This window comes from Talpa occidentalis, unplaced genomic scaffold (genome assembly GCF_014898055.3).
Source record: "Talpa occidentalis isolate TD23 unplaced genomic scaffold, MPIMG_talOcc4v2.1 talOcc4.17, whole genome shotgun sequence".
Classification (NCBI taxonomy): domain Eukaryota; kingdom Metazoa; phylum Chordata; class Mammalia; order Eulipotyphla; family Talpidae; genus Talpa; species Talpa occidentalis.
The window spans coordinates 38,849,400-38,861,514 of record NW_023601754.1 but is presented as its reverse complement, the minus strand read 5'-3'; the positions used below and the strand labels follow the sequence as shown (position 1 = coordinate 38,861,514).

The window sequence follows — 12,115 nt, the reverse complement described above, 5'->3', positions numbered from 1 at the left end:
GGCTTAGGAGTTCCCTGTTGACAAATCTGGTGGATGGCATTCTGGGTAGCTGTTCTGTGGCTTTTGTTTGGGGGCATCAAGAAAGTTCTTCATCTAGCCTGTTTAAATGACTTTCAATTGCTACCAAGATGGCCATGAAAGAGGAGCCGCAGAACACAGGGAAATACACATTGTGCAGAAGACCGCTGGTTAGATACTAGGAATCTGTGGCTGTTTCTCAGGTATAACAATGGCAGTGTGACTAAGTCTGTGTCTCTAAGAGATAACATATACTTATTTCTGGAAAAATTATGATCTCCAGGGCCTCCCTGGTGGCACAGGGATTAAGTCTCAGTAATATCAAGCTATCGGCAGTCACTGCAGCATGAGTTCCATCCCCGGCCAGGGAGCTACCCACATGGCGCGGCAGACCTCTCCTGTCTCGCCCGCTCCTCCCCTCAGCAGTGTATTTCAGTAGATCCGCCTGTTCTGTTCCCCACTCTGTCTCTGGTGAATCCTCTCACCTCCCGCACCTCTGGCCTGTACCCTAGTTCTTCTATGCAAAAATAAATAAAATAAATCTTAAAAACAAAAACAAAACAAAACACAAACCCAAAACTGGCCGAAACCACTCTGAAATCCCTCTTGCTGTCTAAGGTACCAATTCCACCCCAGCTTGTCCAACCACCTAAGTGCTTTACACAGACACTGTCTTACACTTTTCCGCGTATTTATTAGTTAAGCCATGGTTTAGGATCCCAGGGTGGGAATCGCCAAGTGCCCAGTCCCCCTTCACCACCCTGGGAAAAGGACAGACAGACGGGGTGGAACCAGTTCAGATCTTTCCAGGAAACGTGCCTTCTGCCCGGCGGTCGTCCCAGGTCGACACCTGTGGAGAGACAGCTGGGTTAGTCCCGTCTTCCTCGGGGAGGGCAGGTGAGGGGCTCCTTTGTCTTCCTCGCTTTGCCCACTTGATCAGTCTGTCGTCGGTCAACATGGCAGTTTGTCCTGCCATGTGCCAGGACCAGCACTGCTCCAGGTATTGGGGAACCAGCAGTAACCCGGAAAGAACAGAACCACTGTCCTAAATGTACTGCCTTACTGAGGGGGAGGGGTGGAAGGGGAATGAGAGACAGAAACCCCAGACTCTTCAGGGTTGTCTCTGGGGCCACAAAGAACCTCAAGGGTGGGGCTGTGGCTGGCTTCAGAACCCCAGAGTCAACACTCAGTGATGTCTGTCAGAACAGAGAAAAGGGGCCTCCCTGGTGGCCTTGGGGTTAAGTCTCAGCGCTATCACCACCACGGCCTGAGTTTGACCCCTGGCCAGGGAGCTACCCACATGGCGCAGCAGACCTCTCCTGTCTCGCCCACTGCTCCCCTCTCAGCAGTGTATTTCAGTAGCTCCACCTGTCCTGCTCCCCACTCTGTCTCTGGTGAATCCTCACACACACACCCCTATGTCTGGTCTACACCCTAGTTCTTCTATTAAGTAAATGAGTATCTGGGGGGAGGAAGGGAACAATAGAAAAGGGGGAATATTAGGCAGCTGCAAAGAGGTGGCTCTATGCCCCAGCACTAACACATCTCCACAGCAGTCAAGGACAAAGGTGTCAACTGAATAGAGTGTGACCCCACTGCTGGTCAAGATGTGTGGATACACACCAAAATGATGGATGTGCTCCCCAGAAGTAACACTGCTCCCGGACCTTCTCACAGGCACCCAGAAGCGTGTTCAGTTACACACACGCACACACACTATTTATTTAGTGTGTTAGCGGCAGTGGATAAAAGATATCGAAGACAATCTGAAACCCCTCTCCTGCACCTCCTAGCTGGGTGAACTTGGGCAAACAGGCATCTCTCAGGGCCTGTTCTCAATTCTGTAAAAGGAGGACAGGAGTGAGATTCTCCTGCAACTTGTTTTTTTCCTGGTAAGTCTTTGAGCACTTTCTGTATTCTGCCATGTGCACCAACATACTTTGATTTTTTTTTTTTAAGATTTATTTATTTATTTATACATGCACTAGGTACAGTCAGAAGCGCGGGAGGGTGAGAGAATTCACCAGAGCCAGAGGGGAGAACAGAGCAGGCAGACTGACAAAGTACACTGCTGAGGGGAGCTGTGGGTGGCAGGAGAGGTGCGTGCCATGTGGGACCCTTGCCCGGGCATCGAACTGGCGCTGCAGAGGCTGCGGGCAGCTTCACAGCCCAGCACTCAACTGCTGCGCCACCGGGGAGGCCCATCTTTTTTTTTTTTTTTTTTTTTGGAAGGGAAAAAAGATAAATCCAAGTTATAAGTAGAAAATAATCCCATTCACGTGACATATCTAAATAGTCTAAAGAATTTATCTCTTTTTGCGAATACATGGATGCAGCAGAGCTCTCCCCTGTCAGCTCCTGTACCTTTGCCAAGGAACATGCCAGTCAGGAAGCCACTAAGCAGCCATGGCTTTTAAGGATGCGGGGAAGACACCCGTGGAACCGGGGTGGAGAGTCACTGAACTAGAATTACTCTAACCAGTCCAGCATCTTAGGGAAGGTTTGTGCCCACCTGATCAGAGGTGCAAAGGAGAAGAACCTCAAAGTAAAAGGCCCAGTTCGGATGCCCACTGAAACTGAGAGAGTTGCTACAAGAAAACCTCCATGTGGTGAAGGTTCCAGGACTCAGGATCATTTTCAGAATAGGCCCCACCGTTTCTAGTGACTCACTGATGTACAATGAGGACTGCTAAACAGATAACTCCCATTAGCACTGAGCCAGGAGCTGAGGCTGATGTCACCACTACAGATTTTTTAAAATTTTTAAAAAAGATTTATTTATTTATGCATATAAGAACTGGGGTACAGGTCAGAGGTGGGGGAGGGGGAGAGGATTCACCATAGACAGAGTGGGGAGCAAGATAGGTAGATCTACTGAAATACACTGCTGAGGGGAGCAGCGGGCAAGTCAGGAGAGGTCTGCTGCACCATGTGGGTAGCTCCTGGCTACGGATGGAACTCGTGCTGCAGTGGCTGCGGATAGCTTCACAGGTTGCATCTTAACCCCTTGCGCCACCAGGGAGGCTGGTTTTTGAGTATTATAGGTGATGACTACCCAATAACTGAGCAGGTTGTACTGACATGAGAACAGACATATGATGCACGATAAGTAAAACAAGCAAAGTACAAGACAGCATCGAGAGCACGGTCCATGACAATAAGAAAAGTAGACAAGGGCCTCCCTGGTGGCGCAAGGGGTTAAGTCACAGCACTATGAAGCTGTCCACAGCTGCTGCAGCGTGAGTTCGATCCCCAGCCAGGGAGCTACCCACATGGCGCTGCAGACCTCTCCTGACTTGCCCGCTGCTCCCCTCAGCAGTGTATTTCAGTAGATCTGCCTGTTCTGTCTGTTCCCCACTGTCTCTGGTGAATCTTCTCACCCCCCACACCTCTGGCCTGTACCCCAGCTCTTGTATGAGTAAATAAATAAATCTTAAAAAAAAAAAAAAAAGGAAGAAAAGGAAAAGTAGACAAACAGAGTTCCATGGACATGAGCGCACAGAAAATCAGAAGATTTAAACCCAACAACTAAGGGAAATTACAACTAGGACTCAGAAGGGGTGACAAGGGGTTTTTCACTTTATATATAGACCTCGTGCTTGGAGATTCTACAAGTTTTCCACTGCAAAACTCAAGAGCTTTTTTAAATTGGAAAATAAAAACTGGGGGACCTCCCTGGTGACAGTTGTTAAAGTAAGTCAGTGTTATCAAGCTATTGCTAGCCACCACAGCACGAGTTTGATCTCCACCAGGGAGCTACCCACATGGCGCAGCAGACCTCTCCTTACTCACCCACTGCTCCCCTCAGCAACTATATTTCAGTCAGTCTCCCTGTTCTGTTCCCTACTCTGTCTCTGGTGAATCCTCTCATCCCCTGGCACTACACCCCACTTCTTGTATACATAAATAGAAAGTGTCGGACTCTCTCTCGCCCCTCCCACACGACAGGATTCAAGATCGATTTCTTTTTTAAACACACAGGAAATACCTGGAAGTTGCTATAATATTATCAGCCAGGTCAGGAGGATGAGGAACATTTTTGTGGCCCTTCTCTATTTTTTAGTTTCTGGGAAGTTATTATATTGCTTATAAGAAAAAGCAAAAAACCCAAAAAAACCTTATTTGTTCTTTAAATTTTTGGGCTAAAGCAACCAGGGTGGCAGACTATACTTATGTTGGGCAGACAGCAGGCCCCTGAGGGGCGGAGCAACACCATCTGATGCCCCTCACAAGGGCAGCTCCAGTGCTTGGAGACTTCATGGGGCAGCCCTGGGACTGGAAGCATGGACCCTGCACCTGGCTACAGCACACACCACACCCCAAAGATGTACATCAAGGAGGCTTAAAATACTCAAAAACTAGAACATAATCTCCATCTCTAAGTAACTAAAACAAATAACGCGGATCTATATGCACTGTTATTTAAAAAAAAAAAAAAAAAGAAGCTCCAAGGCACATGGGTAAGTCAAAGCAAGTCAGAGAACATACTATACCATACGACTCAGCCACACACAGAAAGGCTTATGTATGAGAAGTTTACATGGGGACCAGGGGGTCAGTTCACAGTAGTAACTTCAGGGGAGCACAAGGAGCACAGGTGCACAGGAGCACAGCTAGGGAGCACAAGAAAGCTGCTGCCTTGTATTTTACTCTAGTGATCATATTTGTTTTTAAAGGAGCATCATTATTTTCTAAAAGTACCTTATTTTAATTCTGAGACATATGGTTTTATTTGCTCTGACAGCTCTGAAACTATCGTGTTCATTATATGCATTTCCAGCATAAATGTTTCTTGGAGTCAATGAGTCTTTGACTTGATGAAACAACAATTTTTTTTTTAAAGATACATTTCTATTTATGCATACAAGAACTGGGGTATAGTGCCTGGGGGTGAGAGGATTCACCAGAGACAAAGTGGGGAACAGAACAGGCAGACTGAATGAAATACACTGCTGAGGGGAGCAGCGGGCGAGACAGGAGAGGTCTACTGCGCCATGTGGGTTAGCTCCTGCTACATGGGTTAGAACTCATGCTACAGTGGCTGACAATAGCTTGATAGTGCTGAGACAATAACTCCTGTACCACCAGGGAGACCCAGAAACAGCATTTTTAAGTATAAATTCTTCACGAGAAAACAGTTATGGCTGAGAGTAATAAATGGGGATAACAGATCAGATCAGGTTGCAAGGACTGCCTTGTGTGTAATTTTGGGTACGCGCACACTGCAGTAAGGGAATGACACAGCTGGGATTTGCTTCTGAATACTTCAGCAAAGGAAATAAGAAAAGGAAAAGGGGGGCCTCTCTGGTGGCACAGTGGTTTAGGTCTCAGTGCTATCAAGGCAGCACCAGCCACTGTGGCATGAGTTTGATCCCTGGTCAGGGAGCTGACCCACATGGTGTAGTAGACCTCTCCTGCTTTGCCTGCTGCTCCCCTCAGCAGTGTATTTCAGTAGATCTGCCTGTTCTGCTCCCCACTCTGTCTCTGGTGAATCCACTCACGCCCCCAACCTGTGGCCTGTACCCCAGTTCTTGTATGCATAAATAAATGTTTAAAAAAAATGAAAGGGGCAGATGAAGGGAATGCGGAAAAATCTAAAAACTAATTTGGGTAATGAGGGCCACTCAGTTATCACTTTTGTGCATATTTGAAAATGTTTATAGTAATAAAGGACAGAGTTGCACAGACGGTGCACAGACAGGGACCCAGGACTGAGGATCTGCAGAGGGCACGAGTGACATGGCTCTGGCAAGGGAAGAGCCCTGTCTGGCTCAGAGTGTCAGGACCAGGAGGGGAGGGAGGGAGTTCTAGAAAGAAAAGCTGAGTCCCAAGGTTATGGATGCCAAGTCCTCCCTTGCCTCTCGCTGGCGGGCTCCCACCAAGTCACCTCACTATCCTCTGCTGACACCCCGGCCCAGCATCCCAAGGGCACTAGTAGGAGGTACATACCCAGGACAGTGGGCAGAGGGACTTGTACACACGCCGGTACCATTCGCATACAGAGACGTCACCGCCTTTAGCTGTCATCGCCTTCTCGCAGCGGTGGAAGTCTGTGAAGAAAGGGGTTCAGAGCCAGCTCAGACCAAGGGCTAAACAGTTTTTTTTTTAAAAAGATTTATTTTATTTATACAAGCACTGGGTACAGTCAGAACTGCGGGAGGGTGAGATAATTCACCAGAGCGGAGAACAGAAAAGGCAGACTGACGAAGTACACTTCTGAGGGGAGCAGTGGGTGGCAGGAGAGGTCTGTGCACCATGTGGGACCCTCATACGGGGGCTGGGGATTGAACCGGCACTGCAGAGGCTGCGGGCAGCTTCGCAACCCAGCGCTCAACCACTGCGCCACCGGGAAGGCCCAAAGGCTGAACAGTTTTGATCAAACTTACAGAAATAATTTTTACTTCACCAGTTCTACACACCCACACAAAGCAAGTTTCACAAAGAAGTCACACCATGTATGCTAAAAAGAGCTACACACACCTCACTAAGTTGAATTTGTAAACCGTAGCAAACTGCTTTTCAACCTGAAAATTCTGGGATGAGGAAAGATGGGGCAACATGAGGGGCATGTGTAGGGATTAAGGGAGTCCAGAACCAGGGCAAGGGAAGGGAAAGATGGTCTTGATGTTAAGATACTGCAGTCCTAAAGAGGAACATAGGAGGGGGATAATTTGGTTTTAATTTGATTTTTTTGGTGTATCCATTAATAATTTACTCCTACCAAAAAACAAACAATCAAACAAATAAATACTATTTTTTATAGTTGAGAACTCTTCCATTATATGCATTTATTATAAACTGTTCAGTCATTCACATGCTCATGATGTACTGGTTTTAGTTTCTTCATATTTTTCTAAATTTACTGAGCTGTAACTGACATCGAGCACTGCGCAAGTTTAAAGTATACAACACAGGGCCTCCCTGGTGGCACAGCAGACCTCTCCTGTCTCGCCTGCTGCTCCCCTCAGCAGTGTTTTTGGTCCCATCTGCCTGTTCTGCAACCCGCTCTTGTCTCTGGTGAATCAGTCCTCTCACCCTCCCGCAAATCTGGCCTGAATGCAGCTCTTATATAAAAATAAACAAATCTTTAAAAAAAAAAATTAAAAAAAAGTATTCTTTAAAAAAAAGTATACAACATAACTTGACTTACATATATTGTGAAATGACCACCACAATAAGTTTAATTAATATCCATTGTCTCATATAGATTAAAAAAAAGAAGAAAAAATTGGTTTTTTCTTTCCTGTGATGAGAAATCTTGGAACAGTTTTCACACACACCACACAGCAGAGCTGGACACCATCATCACACAGCACATTACACCCCAGAGCTTCTTTCTCTTATAACTATGACCACGTTCGTCCAGTCCCTCCCCCACCCCAACCTGTTTTTTAAAAATGTGCAATTAAAAAAAAATTACTCCAGATATTCCACTCTTGGGCACATTCCCTAGAGAGAAAAAGCACGCATACAAAATCAAATTACATTTGTGAGAGCATTTACAGCAGCACTATTTGTGAGGGCCCCAAACTAAAACCACAGAAGTGTCTAAGAAGAAACAGTGGAAATAAGAAGAAACAGTGGAAAACTACACAGCAGTGCAGAGGAGCAAACCATATGCTCTGCGAGGCTGAATCTTAAAAACTGTTGAATGAAGAAAAGCAACATGAAAGGATAGAGTTATTAAATTTACAGAGGCAAGGCTAAAGTGGGTAATAAACCAAAATGTGCCCTAAGTGGGTGGGGTCACAGCTTTCGTTGGGAGTAGGGTGTTGTGTTCAAGACAGGACAGGCAGCAGGCAGGAAGTCCAGGGTGCTGGCAACCTCTGCTATTTATTTATTTATTTATTTATTTATTTATTTATTTATTTATTTATTTATTTATTCATTCATCTCTCTCTCTCTCTCTCTCTCTCTCTCTCTCTCTCTCTCTATTTATACAAGCACTGGGTACAGTCAGAAGCGTGGGAGGGTGAGAGAATTCACCAGAGCCAGAGCGGGGAACAGAACAGGCAGATTGACTAAGTACACTGCTGAGGGGAGCAGCGGGCGGCAGGAGAGGTCTGCGTGCCATGTGGGACCCTCGCCAGCGGCCAGGGATCAAATCGGTGCTGCAGAGGCTGTGAGCAGCTTCACAACCCAGCGCTCAACCACTGTGCCACGAGGGGAGGCCCCAACCTCTGCTTTTTTATGCAGGTTATAGTTAACATTAGGGATTCACTTTAGAGGTCTTCATTTATTTACATATTTATTTTAAAGATTTTATTTATTTTTGCATAGAAGAACTGGGGTGCAGGCCAGAGGTGTTGGGGGTGAGAGGAACCACCAGAGACAGAGTGGGAAACAGAACAGGCAGAATGACTGAAATACACTGCTGAGGGGAGCAGCGGGCGAGACAGGAGAGGTCTGCTGTGCCAGGTGGGTGGCTCCCTGGCTGGGGATCGAACTCAGGCTATCTCAATGGTAGTACTGAGACTTAAACCCTAGGCCACCAAGGAGGCCCTAGAGATGGTCATTTAGCTGTACATATTTTTTTATGTATGCTGTGCAGGTTATCTCTCTCTCTCTCTCTCACACACACACACTCTCTCTCTCTCTCTCTCTCTCTCTCAATCTTTAAAAAAGGAAATCCACTATAAGAATCAAAGTCTGTGACCTTGGCCCAGATCTTGAGCATGGCTAATGAGGAGGGGCAAGGGCCCTCTGAGGTAGGATATCCAGAACAAAAGACAGGAGTGGGCCAACCTGGTGGCGCAGCAGTAGGAGCGCAGTGCTGTGAAGCTGTCCGCAGCCTCTGCAGTGCGGGTTCGATTCCCAGCCAGCCAGGGAGATTCCTACATGGCGTGGCAGACCTCTCTGCCTCGCCCGCTGCTCCCCTCAGCAGTTTATTTCGGTCCTTCTGCTGTTCTGCTCCCTGCTCTGTCTCTGGTGAATCCTCTCACCCTCCCGTGCCTCTGGCCTGTACCCCAGCTATTGCATAAATAAAAAATAAAAAATCTTAAAAAAAAAAAAAAAAAAAAAAAAAAAAGACAGGAGACCTGGGATGCATAGGCCCCCAAGGAAGAGGCAAAGATGGTCACCCTGAAGTATGTGATCAGGGGAAGCTCTGTATCCCCCCGCAGCCCCTTCTATGCCCTGCTTACCCAGGTAGTTCTGCCAGCAGTTCCTGGTCTGGTTCTGGTTGGGGAAGCGGCTGTCAAAAGGGGCAGTCTGGTAGTTCCTGATTTTGGTCTTGATATCTTCTGCCATGGTGCTGACTCCTGCAGGCAAAGAGTGTCTTTTGGCAGGTGTTCTACAGGGCCTGGAAGTGGGGTGTCAGCCTACCCAGGACCAGTGGAAGCCCAGACACAGAATGCCACCAGGTATGACAAGCCACCCCCACCCCTCAACATACAGATGTGAGAGACAGGTCAAATCCATACCTCTAGATGAGGAAGTCACAGGAGGGTTGAGGGGAGAGGGGCAACTCCTTAAACATGCTAAAATCAGATCTTACCCCAAAAATAGCACTAGCTAACAGTCACTGAGCACTTACTACAGGGCAGGCAGTGTTTTACACACTTTACTCCTACAGTCACTCTGAAAGGATGAAACTGTTCCTGTCACTGTTTCCCAAAGGACAGGGTGTCTAAGTGACTTCCAAGGTCACAGAGCATACAAAAGTGGAGCTGCCTTTGATTACTGACATAACCTACACTGCAGAGATTCTTAATGTTTTTGGTGCCATGAACTCCTCAGGGGTCAAAGAAACCCTTTCCTGGAAAATATTTAAACGCATTTTAAAAAGGCGCAGGGTCACAAAGAAAACTGGTTACCTAGAGCAGAGGAGTTATTAGCTACCACAAATTTTCAGTAATTTGTGTATTTCATGAGTGGAAATGCTATTTTGTGACAGGTGCAACCATAATGTGATATAAGATAATATGTGCCTTTACTTGCTAAGTCACAGATGTTGTAACATTACTGAAGTTGTATTCATTCATGAAGAGGGAAAGCTACATCTCAATTTAGCGGTGTAAGTAAGATGGAATCCCTCCCACCCCATTCGAGTACTAGCACCCTTGAATTAGACTGATTCTGGGGAACCAGGGTTAAAAAATCTCCGGTAAGGAGGTGAAAACCTTTTCGCCCAGCAATGAGAAACAGCCTCTATTCCAGAGAATTCAACCAGTGGCTGGGTTACACGGGAAGTGCACAGGCCAGAGTTAATTTAAATTCAATGGGCCTAAGGTAGTGGTGGTGGTGATCTTAGACCAGTCTTTGGGGTGTGTGTGGGGGGAGGTGGCGGTGTTACACACACGGGTAGGGAACACGAACAACAGCTGTCGCGAGATGTCGTCCCGCTATTTGGGACCGGGATGACAGTAAATCCGGGATGACAGTGCGGTCCCATCAACGTCCAAGGGGGAGGAGGGGCCGACCCCAGGGAGCCAGGCTGAGACCCAGGCCAGCCGCCGGAGGCCTGGCCTGCGGCCCGGAGACTAGCCGCACTGCAGCCCACACTGAGTCCATATCCTGGTCTCTGTGTGGCCTCGGCCGAGCTGCTAATCTCTGAACCTCAGCGGCCTCAACGTCAATAAGGGATAACACAAGCCCTAGCTCACAGGGCTGCAGCGACGACTGCATGCAAGCCGCTCGGGGCATCCCCCAGCCCTCAGGAGGCAGACGTGGTCATGAGCTAAGACCACTATGAGAACAGGACACAGGGCCCCGGGAAGCCGGCCTCTCTCGGTCGGCAACCCCACCTCGTTCTCGGGGGATACAGGGGTTCAATTTCTCGGTCCCACAGGAAGGGGTCCTAGGCTCCTGAGCCCTCGGCACTCACCTAAAGACGGCCCTCGCAGCTCAATGTGACCCTCAGCAAAGACGCCAGTGTCGGACCGGAAGCGGAATCAAGGCTGGCCGGAAGCGGGGCGGGCGGGTTATAGAGGAGTCTTCCGTGTGGCTAGAGCGCCCACGGGAGGCGGTCTCTGAAGCCATTCGGGTCACGCCCACTCGCGCGAGCTCCGATCTCCTATTGGGTTGTATGCCTGTTCATCATTTCTCCAGGCCCAATCCCGTGCTGGCGTGGCACTTCGAATGGCTCGGACCTGGGACCTGCCGCGTTTGGTAAGGCGCTGTCACCTGCCGGTCTTTAACTGGAGAAAGGTGTTCTGGGTCCTTGTGTTACGGAGCAACCCCGATATAAAAACGGGTTGCCTGGCTGTGGGTCCTCACCCGCACACTTAAAAGGGACTTATTTATACTCCACTGCAGGCACACACAAAAGGTTAATAAAAGATTTATTTACAAGGGAAAGGGAAATGAGGAAACGTACAACTCTAGGAGATAATAGGGAAATAAAGTCTTTAATGCGTCCTACCCGATCCGCCGACCTGGAAACCCAAAGGCACTCCGAGAGCTGGCCGAGCAGTGCGAGCTGGCGGAGAGCCAAAACGGGACCCCCCCCCCCAAAAGCCCACCTGTCTGGTTTTATACCAAACCTGGCTGCTTAACCCCACCCTCAGGTTCCAGCAACCTTCCCTTTGGTGGTGATGGGATTTGTCTCTCCCAATGTCTTTTGGCTTTGGTCTGGAGTGGGGGTGGAGTCCACAAAGCCTGTATGGAATTAGCTTTAGGACATCCTTTTCCCCCTAACAATTGGACTGGCTAGATGGTGGGCCTGGGGGAAATAGCCAAGTGGAAGTCCCTGTATTCATGCAAGCGTTGTTTATTGAATGCTTACCCTGGGCCAGGTGCTTCTGTGAGTTGGAGATGTAGCTCTGACCGAAACACAAAAATCCACACCCTCATCGTGATTATTATAAGAGCATTTGTGGAGGTTTGAAAATGAACCAGTCTTTCTCCCAGTGTCATTTGTCACACTATGAGGAATGCCCACATTATGACTTTCCCATTTCAGAAAAAAGCACAAATTGACAAAGACTTGGAAGGTTGAAGATTCCGGAACCTAAAGTCCTGTATCGCAGAGTTGGTCCATCTTGGAAAATGGCAACTCTGTTCTGGTCACAATATTGTCTGACGTTTCTCTTTCTCATACCTGATCTGTCAGCTATCAGTGTTGCTGGGGAAAGAGCCAGAACCCCCTACCACATGT

The 12,115-nt window shown here is 48.0% G+C and overlaps 1 protein-coding gene across 1 annotated transcript; it reads right to left on the bottom strand.

Annotated features, from left to right (window-relative positions):
* Positions 1–668: 668 nt before the first annotated feature.
* Positions 669–10,927, bottom strand: LOC119250252 (cytochrome c oxidase subunit 6B1). The gene is made up of 4 exons (XM_037518030.2): positions 10,844–10,927; positions 9,162–9,278; positions 5,968–6,068; positions 669–868 (listed from the first exon to the last, which is right to left on the bottom strand). The coding sequence occupies exons 2-4, from the start codon at positions 9,265–9,267 to the stop codon at positions 815–817; spliced, it is 261 nt and encodes an 86-aa protein (XP_037373927.1). The 5' UTR covers positions 9,268–9,278; positions 10,844–10,927; the 3' UTR covers positions 669–814.
* Positions 10,928–12,115: the final 1,188 nt, after the last annotated feature.